Genomic DNA, 15,981 nt, shown 5'->3' with positions numbered 1-15,981 from the left:
TATCATTTGGTAGAGAGAAAGAAGAAGATGTGGGTATGATAATTAAGCTGTTGTGGAGGAAATCAGTTACCGTAACAAAAATGGTTATCTATTCTAATTACCTAGCATGTTACACGTTGCTGTCATAGGCACACTCTCATTCATACCCCAATGACACACAGACAGTTAATCCGAGAGGGATTGGTGATTTTTCTCAGATCAAAACCAGGTCTGTCAATGCAAATAGATTTTTTGAGTTGAGTACTGGGTGTTCTTTTCATTTTGCCAAATGGCCTCTTTGAGGATAAGAGCAGGGGTTCCCACCCCTGAAGAGTCCAAATCAGAAGGTCAGGAGTAGGGTCTGGGAACCTATCATTTTACAAGCACTGTGGCTGATTCCATTGCAAGGCTGGGACCACAGCAGCAGCTCTAATTTGGGCGGGGGTGGGGGGGTGGGGGGGTGGGGGGGTGGAGGTCATGGGAGCAGGAGTGTGAGCCCTATCCCAGATCTGTGGAATCAGAATGCCAGGGCGATGAGGGTGAATACAGGAAATGCTTGATTTGGATACCACTCCCACCTCAGCTGAGGACCTGCACACACGGTTGCCCAGCCAGAGGACCGGCTCGGGCAGGGACTGGCATGAGGGGGACAGGGTGGGAGATTAGATACTGAAAGCATGTAGGAGGATGCTACAGCAGGTGGGGAGGACAAAACAAGTTTTGCTCACTTCGCAGTTTTGCCCAAGGCTCGTCTTAGTACAGAGTAACTAGAACCAAAGTTGGAGTTACAAAACCAGAGAAGTTTCCAAATCACTTCAGTTTCAATTTTACCTTGAGCCTGAAAGTGCCAGGTGCTCGTCTCTGGCATGCTTGGCACGTGAAACCACTAAGTGAAACCGCCAGCAGGGCAGGCAGAAACCCCCTCTCGCAAGCGTCCTGGCAGCAGCTCGGCAAGGGTGCCTTTATTGGGCTGATGAAGTTTAACAGTGTCTCTGCTTGGGTAGCAAAAGACAGAATGGGCTGGCAACTTGGTTGAAATGATGCATAATACTACTGTCCTCTGAAGGACAGAGTACATGACTCTGAGTTAATCTATTCCTCTAAAATAGGAAGCACATCAATAATGTTAGCTATGGGCATTCTTTCACCTTATTCTCACTTTCCCCCTCTTTGGGCTGTAGAGTTCTTGGCCCTATTCTGATTTCTTTGGTCATGTGTTCTAAGACAGACTCCCTTTTGTGATCATGGGATAGCATTAAGAGGCATGATTTTCATTGCTCAGGCCAGAACTCAGGGTCACTTGGAGTTACTCTGCTTTGGAGGATTTGGAAGAAGAGAGTTATGGTCAAAAGACTTTGAAGGGATTTTCCTAATAAAACTTTGAAGGTTTATCCTGGTGCACTGTGAGCTACTTAGCAAGCATGCAGATGGAGAGAGTAAGAGAGCAAGCAAGAGAGGTGGGGTGTGTGTGTGTGTGTGTGTGTGCGTGCGCATGTGTGTGTGTGTGCATGTGTGTGTGTGTTTATAACAGCCAAAGCAGGCTCTCTTCCCCCTCTGTACCTTGGAGGGGGTTCTTCTCCACAACTGATGCACTCAAATCCTCCAGAGTGACAGGTTTGTGGTCAGGCCCTTTGGACATGAGGGGACAGGAGGAGGGCAGCGTGAATCTTCCTTGCTCTAGCACACATTTAACCTTCATATCAGTGCAGTGGCTGCACCTTTGATAATTCCATCTTTCAGGTCTGATAAATGCAGAGACTTGTAACATGGCTTTATACCATCTAAACTTGAGACAAGTTTACTGGTCAATTTCTCACCTGGACTGCCCAGTGGAGAGCTGTTTTAAAGTCTTTATCCACAAGCGTGGGGTCTGCTCCCTTCTTCAGCAGCATTTGAGTATGTTGAGGCTGGTTGTGGAAAGCTGCCCAGTGGAGCGGTGTCATTCCCTACAAAACCACAGTCAAAAAGGGGAGAGGTGAGCACAGCCTATCAGGAAGGAAAAGGGAGGTCCCACTTTCTCCCCAGACCCAAGGGCCATCACCAGATACATTGGTTGCTGCCTGTCAGTTCAATCAGTCCTTAAGCCATTCAGTCAACAGATACTTACTGAGGTTCTGCTTTGTGCCAGGAAAACAGGGATGGAGAACACTACAGAGAATTACATAAACAAGATCCTTGCTCTCATGGGAACTGCAGTGTAGTAGAGGAAGACAGACAACAAATGGAAATGAGCAAAAGGATTTTCCAAATTGTTCAGTGCTATAAAGAATGCATATGGGGAGCTGTGAGAGAGTAATTGTGGGCTTAGTGACTGTTCTACATGGGCCTCTAGGAGCCAGGCTGGGGGAACAGAGCAGCAAGCGCCAAGCCACAGAGGCAACCACTTGTGACTGGGGTCATGCTAAACTGCCATATCCCACCCACAGGGGGAGGGACACTGTTTTACTACAGTATCCCCAGTGGCTACAACAGAGACTGGATAAATAGTTGTTGAAGGAATGAATGGAGAAGGAGAAAGAGCCATGTGAGATGAGTCTGGAGAGGGAGGCAGGGCTGATCCTGGGATGTAGGATGGGGGATAAAAACTCTGTATAAGGCATTTAGATTTCATTCTGAAGTCCATAAAAAGGCAGTGAAGGGTTTTAAGAGCATGTTGACATAATCTGATGTACACTGTTAGAAGAAATCACTCTGTGGCAGCTTGGATGAGTCCATCTGGTGAATCTCAGCTTCTTTCAGAGCTTGAAGTCACACGCTTTAGGCATCATTTAATAATACAATGAGCTTATGCTGGGAAAGGTAACCATGAGGACGAGTATTATTTGGGAGTATACCATGAAAAGATGGCCTCTTCTCCTTGCCCATACTCTCAGTACACAAAGTATCTCTGAAATGACTCTAGATTAAGATGCTTGGTAAAGAGGGTAAAGAGTATGGGCAGCTTTAAAGTCCTTTTCATAGTCATCTCTGCACATAATATAGAGCTAAGAGTCTAATACTTATCAATCCAATGGTCTTTATGAGTCCTTATGTAGATTTTTCACTGAATCCTCTAAACAATCTTCTGAATTAAGTACTGGGCTGAACTCCACTATGTGTTCACCAAACTCTATGTCCTCTTCCTCCAGGGTGCGCAGGGTACATTCCCCAGCCTCCCAGCAGATAGGGGTGGTCTTGAGACTGAATCCTGGTCATTGCAATGTGGACAGAGTGGGTGGAAGCCCCTCGCAGGCCTGCCTAGAAAACAAAACCACGGGGTCTCCTTCCCTTCCTTCTCTCTTTCCTCATCCAACAAATGAATGCAGACAGCAAGACTGGAGAAGATTCCAGAACCATGTAATTACAACGCTTAGGACCTGACTGATGAAGGAGAATAAGGCTACCCTGTGATCCAGGATTGGACTATGATTCTAGCAAGAAAGAAGCTTTAACTGTGTCAGGCCCCTGAGACTTTGAGTTTATTATTGTAGCAGTGGGCCAACTCTGATAGGTGCTGCTGTCCTCCTCGTTTTATAGAAGAGGAAGTTGAGCTCTAGAGAAGTTCCCAAGTCTGTGAGTGAGAATCTAGGGTTTGAGGTTTACAGGACACTGGGATGAGAATGTTAATCCCCTTGACCAGGTTGAAAATTCTAGATCATTATGTTATGGTCTGCTTTCAAGTTGCGAGAATCACATAAGTGAGATATGCTCTTGAGAATATTTCAAGAAATTAGTTACATTTGGAAAAGAAGCCTACACTGTTGGAACACAACCTGGATCCTCGCCAATGTGAGTGGTGTTGAGTATGATCCTGTGAGAAAACTCCAGGAGATGGAGGGCAAAAGTCTTCCTGGGCCAATGACCAGGGAATAAAAATGGGAGGATCACCGGAGCACATTCATGGCCTCCTCTTAGATCTGATAAGTGTGGAGAATCCTTAACTTGCTCTTGTCGTTTAAAGCTAAGAGATAATCGTTCACGTATCACAGTTGATTGCCTGCATGTGGCCCACATCCTGCATGTAGCTCACATTTCACACGCAGTTCATGTCCTGCTCATAAATCTATATTCTGTTTGTAACCAGATCTTGTGTAAAGTATAAAAGAAGTGATTGAAAAATAAAGTCATCTACTGATCACTGATCATCAGTCGGTAATTCCCCATCATTTCAGCTCTGATCACCAGGATTACCACTTTGCATAGGTGACAAGTGACACCGGAACAGGGACCTGAAATTGACAAACAGTAACGCAGTGATCCGGAGACCTCACAGAAAGAGGTAAGTGAGAATGATGGGGCAGAATCAAAAGTCGCGTCCAGCATTTCCTAGCATTAATATGACACCTTTTAACTCAGGGAGGTGCTTGAGTGTCCAGTGGTCGATTAAGAGCTTGTCTGGATGCTACTTATGAAAATAATCCTGGTTTTCCAATGAAGGAACCTTGGAAGAGGCAGTTTGGGAGCATGCATGCCATAACGTGGAAAAGGCTTATAGACAAGGTAAAAAAAATTTTGTGGAGTTTTGGGTTACATGGGCGTTGGTAAAAACAATAATTCAATTTTTGGGGGGGGAACATAAAGAAGAAGATCTTAAGGCTGAAACAGCCACTTCTTTACATACATATGAGTTAGATGATGAAACAACCCGACAAATTCAAACAGAAAGTAAAAAAATTATTTTTCGGCAAAAAGGACAGATGCCATGTTTCTCCTTTGGCCACTGCATCTCCGATTCCCTCTGGGGATGAGGACGAGGAAATAGCAGCAGATCTCTTTGGGGATGAGTGAAATGACACTGGGTTGGGTGATTTACGCACGTTACAATTAGGACTAAAAAACACAATTCTGTGTCTACACCATCTCGCCCCCATGAGCTGCACTTAGTTTTCCCTGTAACTTTTCAGGCTAATAGGCCAAATACTTAGGATGGGATGCCGATGGAGACTGTAAGAGAATGTAAAGGCATGTTCCATGTACAGACCTACTTCTCCGTATTGTTAGGAATATTTATCCAGTCGGAGCAGTAATGCCCGCTGGATTCCTTATGATTTTCAACTCATAACTAAAATGGTATTAATCTCTTCTGAATTTCTACAGTGGAAACTGTGGCTTTCTGAGGAGGCAAATGAAAAGTTCAGGAGTTTAGGACAGAGAGGGAATGTCGCAGCTGTAACTCAACATGGGAACAGGAGCTTGGACGATGTCTAATCATCAAACTCATAACATCCCTCTTACAGCCCTTCCCTGCATATGTGATGTGGCCTTACAAGCCTGGCAAAAAATTAATTCGGGTACCGATTATACTCCCAGTTACACAAAAATATAACAAGGGCCTGAAGAGCCGTACATTGATTTTTATTGGCAGGTTAAAAGAATCATTGGAAAAGCAGATAAGAGGAAGACAAATTCAGGAAATACTCTTAAAACATTAGCATATGATAATGCTAATGAAGACTGCCAGGCCCTGATCTAACCTCTGAGAATTTGGCAATGTCCTGGATTATTTAAAAGCTTGTCATAATGTTGGATCCTTTAAACATCAGGCCTGAGTAACAGCGTTAGAAACCGTGGCTGTTAAAAACAATTGCAGGCAAAATGTTCATTGTGGACAAACAGGATACATAAACAATGCCGTCTCCCTCCCTGTCCGATTGCTCCCTCTTCTGCCAATCGCCTGATAAATCCAAGATTCAACCCCCTAATGTTTTTCCCCTGCAGTCGACAACACAAGTAAACACTGGGCTAAGGAATGTAAGTCAAAAACCGGTAGAGCCTTCAGGGAACCCTCATCAGGGAAACCCCCTAAGGGGCCAACTCCAGGCCCCAATAAATGTGGGGTCACAGAATTCCCTATTCAGTTTGTACCCAAAAGCGACTCTCAGTTATGGACTTAGTCTCTGCTACTCAGGGGAGCGCTGCTCTTGATAACCGTCTTCCTAAAGCTTGCTTTATATGTCCATCTCAATATCCTTAAAATTGTCAACAAACCGATACCCCCAAATACGGCTGGTCTCCTGCTTGAATGGAGTAGCTTAACTATAAAAGGAGTTAAGTACATACTGGAGTCAGACTCTGGTTATTATGGTGAGATTCAAATTACGGTTTCTGTCACTGTTCCTGGACCTTTTCGGCAGGCGAACAAGTCACCCAACTCTTGTTACTTCCCTATATTAAAGCCAACTCAATCTTCAAACTTGAGGGAGGGAGGACTCAGCAGTACTAATAAAGATTCATTTTTCTAAGAAACTGGAGGAAGTCGACCCCAAATGAAGCTTTCTATTAAGGGACAAATATGTGAAGGGCTCTTAGATTCTGGAGCAGATATCTTCATCCTTTCTTGTCAGTGTTGGCCACGCCAATGACCTACAATGCCTGCTGATAATGCCCTTGAGGGTCTTGGCTATGTAACTACTCAACTGAGACAAAGCAGCCGACCTCTGCCCTGCGCGGGCCCAGAGGGATTACAAGGTCATATTCAACCTTATTTACGTGTTACTGATAAATTATTTCTAGATTTCTCTGGGCAGTTCTCAATCCTCGGAGTTCTTTACTGCCATCCGCTCTATTCTATTGCAATGTTTTAGCGTTACGAGGGTCCCTACTACTGTAAAAAATGAAGGCACCAGCTTACACAAGCCACAAATTTTACTGCCTTTTGTTCTGTTGGGCCCATTGATCTTATTACAGGTATACCTTAAAACCCACAAGGATAAGATATAGTTGAACGAGCTCATTGTACACTAAAACTGCAATTACTAAACAAAAAAGGGGTAAACCCCAAGGATGTTTTAGCACTCTGTTTACTCTTAATTTTTTGAATTTATGCCAACGCGACAGTCCGACAGCCGCAGAAAAACTTCTCACAATCACAGCAATCCCTTGAAGCATCTATTCCTATTTGGTTCAAATCTTTTAATGAATGGCTTCCTGGCCTCCTATTAAGGAAAGGCAAAGGGTCTGCTCTTATTTCCTCAGATACGGTGATGGAGCCTCCGAAACACTATGGCTTCCTCTTTGGCTCATCAGGCCCCAGAAAACCAATGACCCCGCTGATTACCACTGCACCCCCGATTTCTGAGAAAGATCTGGAGACAAGCAACAGAGGAGGTCACTCACAAGAGTCACTTGTGATTGGAATGTGACATCCTTCTGTATTACCCCTGCAAAATACAATCGTACTCGTTATGAATGGGATAAGATCAAATATCACTTACAAGATTTACGAGGGAATGTATCTCTTGACCTCCAAGCACTCCAGCAGGAGATTTTTGAAACCTTTCGAAACAAATTGCCAGGCTTTCCTTATGAGAATCTCGCTACAGGGATTGCTGAGGCACTGCAAGGCCTTGACGATTGAGCTTGGTTTCAGAGTACTATGCATTGTTTCTGGGGCAGGAGTTAGCTTGCTAATACCGTTTATGTGTATTTCTTACAGGGTACTGTCGTCTCAAACGACAAGTGACCTCAAACGACGAGTGAACAAACAAGTGTCTAGCTTGGAATTGGCTCTTAAGATGTTGCAATTAAAAAACAAAGGAATCGTTGGAACCAACCTGGATCCTCAGCAATGTGACTGGGGTGGAGTAGGGTCCTGTGAGAAAACTCCAGGAGATGGAGGGCAAGAGTCTTCCTGGGCCAATGACGCCCGGAATAAACATGGGAGGATCCCCGGAGTGCTTTCATGGCCTCCTCTTAGATCTGATAAGTGTGGAGAATCCTTAACTTGCTCTTGTCATTTAAAGCTAAGAGATTCCTTCACGTGTCACACTTGATTGCCTGCTTGTAGCCCACCTCCCAGACATAGCTCATATCTCATATGCAGTTCATGTCCTGCACATAAATCTATATCCTGTTTGTAACCGGATTTTGTGTAAAGTGATAAACAAAAGTGTCTACTGATCATCAATTGTTAGTCCCCACAGTCCCCCCATCATTTTGGCTGTGATCACCAGGATCCCCACCTCACGAAGGTGATATTATACAAGCGCAGGGGAACTTCTTTTTTGTATTCTGACAGCTGAATATTTACTGAGGATTCAGAATAACTCTGTGTATTTCAGTAAGTCCTCTTCGTTATAAATGTGGCACACTGGAGGTAGAAATCTGGACTCAGCGGGAATCTGATTATTTTTATCATTCATGGATTTTCCCTTCCCAGTGCTGAGTCTTGTTTGCTTCAGACTCATTGGCTTCAGCTACCAGTATTCAGGGTTAAAGACATGAAAGGAAATTGGAAGTCACTGCAAGTCACTGCAGTATAAACTCCAAGAGTAGGTCCTTGTCTGCTGTCTGAAGGCTTAGGGCTTAGAACAGTGTCAGGAATGTTGTAGGTGCTAAGTAAGTTATTTAAAATGAATGACTTCTTAACCATCCTTGATTAAATTGTTTTGCTTTTGTAAAATCTAGCTTTGCTTTTAAAAACTATATAAAAAAAGGCAAAACATGACTTCTCCTTTATAATAATCAGTTTGTCTGATACCTCATTGTTACCAACTCTTCAACTGAAACCTAGTAGAATTTTTGATCAGTTCTCCAAATAGGTACATGGCTATCACTCTGTGCATAGGTATGATTTACTGATACGCGAACTCACTGTGAAAAAACGGTTATGAATTAAATTCTGGTTATGCCCTGCTAATCCTTGTCTCCTAAATACAACCGTTAAACTTCTAGAGTTATTTCCTTAAAACAACCCCACCTCCTGCCAAAAAACCCTTAAAACCCCAACTTCTGCATCCTTTGGTAAAGTGGTAGGGTGGGGAGAAACACTAGTGTTTTTTTGTATAGCTACTTGTGGCCAAGAAATTTATGTTCCCTTACCATATTTATAGACGTAATCCTTAATGGGTAGACCATTGTAGCCCCATTTTACAGGTGAAGAAACCGAAACACAGGTTAAGTAATTTGCCTATGGCTATGGGTACATGCCATAGTTGGGATTCGAATCCAGGTCTCTTCAACCCTGGAGAATAACACACACTAGTAGGCTAACACACTAGTAGGCTTTCCTTTGGAGGTGAGCTCAACTGCTGGAGAATGTTTTTCTGTGTGATATTAACTGGATTCAGATCATCTAACTTTTTGAAATGGTTTTCATTAGTATAAGGGCTGCCATCTTATATTTGTTGCATTTAGCATTGCTTCTAGGTTCTCAACAAAAACAACTGGCACATCCTTATTTTGGAAGGTACTGAGCTATATATTTTCTCCCATTCCCCACCCTAGAATTTGGGTGATTATCTGACCCTAAATCAAGACTTGAATCATTCCATTCCTTCTTGAAATAATCATAAACACACATGTATGTATTATACTATAACAAGTTGCAAACAAGTCAAGGGAACTTTTTCCATTGCTGTTTTTTCAACTGGGCTAGTGAGAAAACCAAATGCCCTTAGAATTAGTAAAAAACCCAAACTTTCAAAATCAGCTTTAGTGCAGGCCCTGGCATTGCACAACACACGGTTTAGGAAAGTAGACTTTTCGCTACAACTGCCTCTCTCCTCCAGCTTTTGGGCAGACAAGAAGTCATCCCAGTTTTATGTGAAGGCTGGTAGCCATTTAAGGGGCTGACTTCAGGCTCAGAGACTGGTGTCTGTGTTAAGGTGTGATGCACTTAAAGGTAGAAGCTGTGGCTTCTTGGGCGTGGTGAGCCCACAGCACCGAACACAAGTGTTCAAGAAATACAGGAAGAATTAGTGAATTACAGGTTATCAAGGCTCCCTTGGTCTCAGGGAGAGTATAAAATACCAGAGTGTCTTGGATGCAGTCCAGCCCTCTGTGTCCTAACTGTGGAGACCTTTTCTATCAGCTGCTCCCTACAATTTCGTTGAGGACTCAATTGGGCCTTCGAAGCATCAGGGGGCTGAAAACCCAGGAGCCATGTGCAGACATGTTGCAACAAACACCCAGATGGTCCAGGTCAGAGTAGAACTCCACTTTTTTTGAAAAAGTATTGGCTCAGAGACTAAAAACTAACGGACATTCACTTGAGAGCATAGCTCTCCAGAATGTTTCAAAGGGACGTGTTCAGTTTTAGTTGGCTTCGAATCCATTTAGAGGTTGCTGATGGGACTGGGTTGGGTGTTGAGCAGGTTGCTTTGAAACGGCGCTTTCATACAGATGAGGAATTCTGTGCCTTGAGCCTGTGTTACTGACATTTTAAGGGCTTACAAGTCCTATCAATGTCTCAGAACCTTTTTTTTTCCCCCCCAAAACCACTCTTACTTCTGTGTTTTCTGAACCAGAAATCTGGTTAAGTGCTCAGGATAGCACCTTTAAACTGGCATTTGCAGACTCTGAGAAGCACAGAGAGAGATGTATGATATGGCCAGGCACTTGCTACACCTCTCAAGTTGGTGCTCTGGGGGGTAAAATTATAGCAAGTGCTGAGAGGTCAGCGAAACCTAAAGGATCTAGAATTTCACAGAAGTACAGCTTGGCTTTGCTTGACTTTCTAAAATTTACATATTATTAATCTCCCGATCACATATGACTACTGCTCACAAAAGTTGTCTCTTCTAGACCAAAAAAAAAAAAAAAAAAGAAGAAGAAAAAATGATGTGCTTTAAAAGAGTTTTAAAAAAAGTAGATGGTTAAAAAAAAAAAAGTAGATGGTTAGAAGTGGAGGAAGAAAGCCATTTCCTTTAATTTTTATTTTGAAAATATGTTATAGATCACAAAGATTAATAAATTATTTCATCATCTATGTTTTAGAGTTTTCCAATCTGGATAAGTTATGTTTATCATAACTGTCAAAAGATTATAATTAAAGACTAAAAATAGACGTTGGGTTTTAGGACAGTAAGAATGGCTGCTATTGATGATATTCTTTTAAAATGCTCACTCTCTCCCTGTCGGGGCACTTGGGGGCTCAGTCAGTAAGGGTCTTTCTTCAGCTCAGGTCATGATCCTGGGGTCCTGGGATCGAGCCCTGCATTGGGCTCCCTGCTCAGCAGGAAGCCTGCTTCTCCCTCTCCCACTCCCCTTCTTGTGTTCCCTCTCTCACTGTGTCTGTCTCTGTCAAATAAAATCTTAAAAAATAAATTAAAAATGCTTACTGTCTCCCTGTAATAATGACAAAAACTGTGTATCCAACAAAAACATAAAAATCTTTAGGGTAGAGAATTTTGTAATTTAAATGAGACCCTAACAGAAGAAAGGCTATGAAGAATAACTCAGGCCATGGAAGCAAAAGGGCAAATTTTAGTAAGAACAAACTTCTAAACTAAAACCTTGAGAATAGAGACCTAAGTTGGTATATTTATTTTTCAGCTAAACAGAACATCTACATTCTGCACTAAACTGTGAACTATTAGAGCAGGAATCAAGCCTACATGAGACAAGGTAGGTACCTAAATATTTTTTAATGAATAACACAACAACTTTCTCATTTCAAGCAGATCACCTTGGGAGGCCTACAGTTATTCCACTTGTTGATCAAAGTATTTTTGGAAGATCTTTTTTGGATATTCTGCAATATCCTACAAAAAATACTCTGCAATATCCACTGCAGCAGGGGTTCTAGCCATGGATAGAAAGCAGACTTTGTGTGAGCTTAGATCAAAGAAAGAAATTACATCTTTACGGTTACTAACTTCAAGTGGAAATTTAGCATCTTCTTTAAATATGGATATAGGCAACCACTGTTAACAACACCTGTGACTTTGCCAATGATACAAATCACAGATACTTTTGTATTGCCTTAATTAGCACAGATATCTCAAAACACTATTTCTATGCATCACTAGTACAGTGTTACTTGTCTGACCACTAAATCTTAATGTATTAACAAGCAAGCTTGCATATCACCATTGCAAATTTGATCTTTATAATATTTTGATAATGCTGTTTCAAAAAAACTGGTTTCTCTTGTAATCCTATGTATTTTATTTTATGCAGTTGCAAACATTTTTCTGTGGTTGGATCCATCAGCTTCACCAGTGCACCAGAGGTGTCCATATCGTAAAAATGGACAAGGATTCCCGGCCTAGAGTCTACAGCACATTTTTTGAAGATCCCAAATGATACAACATCGTTTTCTTGCGAGTAGATTTTTGGCAATAATTAAAAGTCACCTGGGGAGTCAAATCTGATACATAAAATGGGTAACTGAGTTGGGTCAACAAAACAAAGAGAAAGGGCCAATAAAATGGATTCTTCAAAAATTTGATAATTCCTTATCTACATATGTAAGTATATTTTTGAGGTGAGGGCTCTACTATGTGCAAGTTACTGAGCTAGAGTCTAGGGATCCAAAAATAAAAAAGATAGGCCTAAAAAAAAAAAAAAAAAAGGCCTACCTCTAGACATGCAGGGAAAGGAGAAGGTGAGGGTTCCTAAGTTGCAGAGACTTTACTCCATTTTTTTTTAAGGTATTCATTTTTAGGATAAAAATTCTGGAGCATTAAAAAAAAGTTCACTTTATTATTTTCCCTTTTGCGAACTGTAAGGTAAAATGATTTCTAGAGTCAGGCACTGTTTCTGTTGATTTTGCCTTGACAATGCAGTCTCTGCTTATGATTATATCTTAAGGATGTTTTAAGTGAATTTAGTGCTAAGAATTACATCCAAAGGTTCACATCTGTTTTTGCAATTTAGATTTTTTTTTTCTCAGAGCACTGTTTAATGAAAGTTTGGTCATTGTCAGGTCACTTAAAAAATCTACTTATATCAGAATGTGCGTTCAACATAGGATTAACAATGTACCCTAAACACAGTTAAAAACAGTGCTTCTCTGGATAAATGCATTAAAAGTTCTAAATGAGCTGCCATTAAATTAGCTTGTAGCCCCTTTTGATGAGGCACTCTTCCCATCAAAGCTAAAATGAGAGCAAGAGAGGTTAGATTCCAGGAGTTTAGCAACTTGTCAGCTCCCTCTAACTGCAACAGACAGCTACTCTGTATGTCAGTGATTCCTTTGAGGTCCAGAAGAAAAAAGGCACAAAGGACAATCTGACCCATTTTGCCTTTCCCACAGTGTCAAACTCTGCAGTGTAGATAGCCGGCAGTAAATAAGTCACTTTACAATTAAGGGCAGTGGTCAATGAAACAGGAAAAAACAAACAGATCATTAGAACATAACAATTACAAGAAAACTTAGCATAATGTGATTATGCCTTGCGGGCTTCGGGGTGGGCCTTCTTTAAAAAGGCCTCAAAAGCAGAAGCAGTAAGGAATAGGAATGATCACTTTGATTATATCATATTTTGAAATTTCTGTACTAGAAAAGACACCACAGACAGTTCTAAAAGGAGTCATGCACTGCGAAAAATTATTTGTAATCCAACAGCAAACAAAGAGTTAATGTTCAGAATAGAAAATAAACTATGAATCCATACAAAAATGACAAAGTAGCCCAATAAATGAATGGACAAAAAAATCTAAAGAGGCAAGTCATAAAAGAAGATATAATAATGGCCATTATGCCTATGTAATGCTACTCAGTCTCATTAGCTATCGGGGAAATGCAAATTAAAACAAGAAAATATGACCAGCACACTATTCAACCGCAGGTAGAGCTATAAATTGATCGCAGCCTGGAGAAGCACTAGGCATGTGTATAGAAAACAAAAATGTATACCCCACTTCCCACCATTGTATTTCTAGAGAAATGATTGTGTAAAATACTCAAGGAGGCTTGTATAAGACACTCTTTAGAGGAGTGTTTGCGATGGTGAAAAACCGGAGACAGACTAAATATACATTCATAGGGGAATACCAACATAAACGGAGGTATTTTCATAGTGCGGAACATCATGAAGCCATTAGAAGGAATGAGCCAGATCCGTACGTTACTGACATGAATAGAGCTCTAAGACATTCTGTTGGGTGAGAAACCAAAGTTGTAGAACAACATATGGAGTGTGATACCTTATATGTTACAGTCCACGGGGTCTGTGGGTATATAGAAGACATTGGGAAAGAGACACATCAGACAGTGATTACCTAGGGGCTAAGGTGGTAGGGTCAAGTAATCAAGGACTTACTATCATTACTTGTAATATTTAAATTTGTTTTTTTTTTTAATTTTTATTTATTTATTTATTTGACAGAGAGAGAGATCACAAGTAGGCAGAGAGGCAGGCGGAGATTGAGAGGGAAGCAAGCTCCCCGCTGAGCAGGGAGCCTGATGCCAGCTCGATCCCTGGACTCTGGGATCATGACCTGAGCCGAAGGCAGCACCCAGGTGCCCCTGTAATATTTAAATTTGTAAAAAGCAAATGTGTTTACATATTATACAAGTAAAAACTAATAATGTAAAAAAAATTGTTTCAAGCCCCTGAGCTCAGATCAAGACAGCCACTAAAGTGATAATCACTTCCCTGATATGAAGTATTACCTCATGTTTTATTTTACCTAAACAGGAGAAGTGCTTTCTTTCTTCCTTTCTCTGTTTGGTAGTTTCAGTTTATAACCTAATCTATCTCCTAATGAAGTTAGATTTCTACTAACTGATCCTTTAATCTTCAATCATTATTGTGACAAGCTTGGGGGTCCTTCAGTTATTCTTGGAAAATAATTTCATTCAGACTCTGCAGAGGAATGCCTTGCTCTTTCCGCTTGTATTAGACAACCCTAATGCTTCACTAGCAGCGGTAACTTACCTTTTCCCTCATTTCTCTTGCCTTTGATCTTTTCTCCTTCCTGTTATTTAGCAGATGCGGTGTGTGTGTGGGGCGGGGGAGCTGTGTGCATGTGCCTATGCTTTAATTGTTCCATCATATATAATGGAGAATCATTGTGCTTGGAGCTCGTTGGCAAGGTGATTGGGGGAGGGGGAGAGTGGGCCATTGCTTGTTCAGAACACTGAGAAGCCGAGTGTAGGAAATCTGCCGAGGTGGTGAATGAAAAAAAGCCTTTGCTGTGTTCTTTCCATGTCAGAAGTGTCCTCATTTCCTAGTGGTTAAGAGCCTCTAGCCCTTACAAATGTATATGGATTGACTCATAATAGCATTGCTCTGTGTGTGTGTGTGTGTGTGTGTGTATGGGTATACGTGTGTGTACACACACACACACACACACACATATATATTTTTTAAACACAGACAAGCATTAGCAGTTGGCTTAGATGGATTTCAGACATGCTGTGACACGTCCCAAAGAGGAAGCTGCAACACTGGCTGTAAGTGTCCTTTTGAGGTCCTCTTCTCTGCACATAAAAGCCACAGTGGGAGGAATCTCTTCTGAGAGGTTACTTTGCATGAGAAGGAAGTGGAGACATTTCCAATATTTAGCACATATTATCTGAAAAGTGTAACAGTTAACATTGTTAGAAATACCTGGGTCTGCTTTCACTGTCCCCAGCAGCCAGGGGCCTTGCAGGATGGGGAAGAATAGGGAACCATCACTTTGCCAGAGTATGTTCTTTTAGCTGAAGACTGAATGGAGTTGGAACTAAGCTTTAGGGTATAAATGAGTGAATTTGCCCCCTTTCTAAGAAAAGCCAATTTTGCTGGGTGAGGGTACGAGTTGGAGGTAGAGGAAGCTGATTGTCAACTTTCCCAAACTTTAGAAGTTCGTGATCAGTTAGTAAAAACTGCACCACTTGGGATGCCTGGGTGGTTCAGTCAGTTAAGCAACTGCTTTTGGCTCAGGTTATGATGCTGGGGTCCTGGGATAGAGTCCCACATTGGGCTCCCTGCTCTGGTAGGAGCCTGCTTCTCCCTCTGCCTGCCGCTCCCCAGGCTTGTGCGTGCCGTCTCTCTCTCTCACAAATAAAAATCTTAAAAACAAAACTGCACCACTCAAGCTCCCTGCTTTCACACCATGGGCAGAGTGGTCAGAGTGTGCTTTCTCATTGCTGGTTCTCATTTTTAAAGCAGAAGTTTAGAACAATGTAAACCTCTCATTTCTAGGGTTTTGATTTAAGTCGCTGAAGACATGGGGAGTGAAAGCAGCGTGTGACCACTGCGTCAGGGTGGTGTCCAACCTCAGACTGAGGTTGTGAAGAAGGGGCTTTTCAGTGTGGTCATTAATGCTAAGCCAGCTGGGAGGAAACCCTGTCATCAGAAAACTCAAGAA

General features: G+C 41.9%; 1 protein-coding gene across 1 annotated transcript in view; it reads right to left on the bottom strand.

Moving 5' to 3' along the window:
* The window catches only part of ANKRD55 (ankyrin repeat domain 55), a 96,324-nt gene that overhangs the window by 31,983 nt on the left and 48,360 nt on the right, over positions 1-15,981 (bottom strand). Inside the window, exon 6 of the mRNA XM_080804929.1 lies at positions 1,797-1,925. Coding sequence (XP_080661055.1) covers positions 1,797-1,925 — 129 coding nt within the window. The remainder of the gene's footprint in view (positions 1-1,796; positions 1,926-15,981) is intronic.

The sequence above is a fragment of the Martes martes genome (genome assembly GCF_963455335.1).
Source record: "Martes martes genome assembly, chromosome: 5".
NCBI classification, from domain to species: domain Eukaryota; kingdom Metazoa; phylum Chordata; class Mammalia; order Carnivora; family Mustelidae; genus Martes; species Martes martes.
This window is presented reverse-complemented; position numbering and strand designations above follow the sequence as displayed.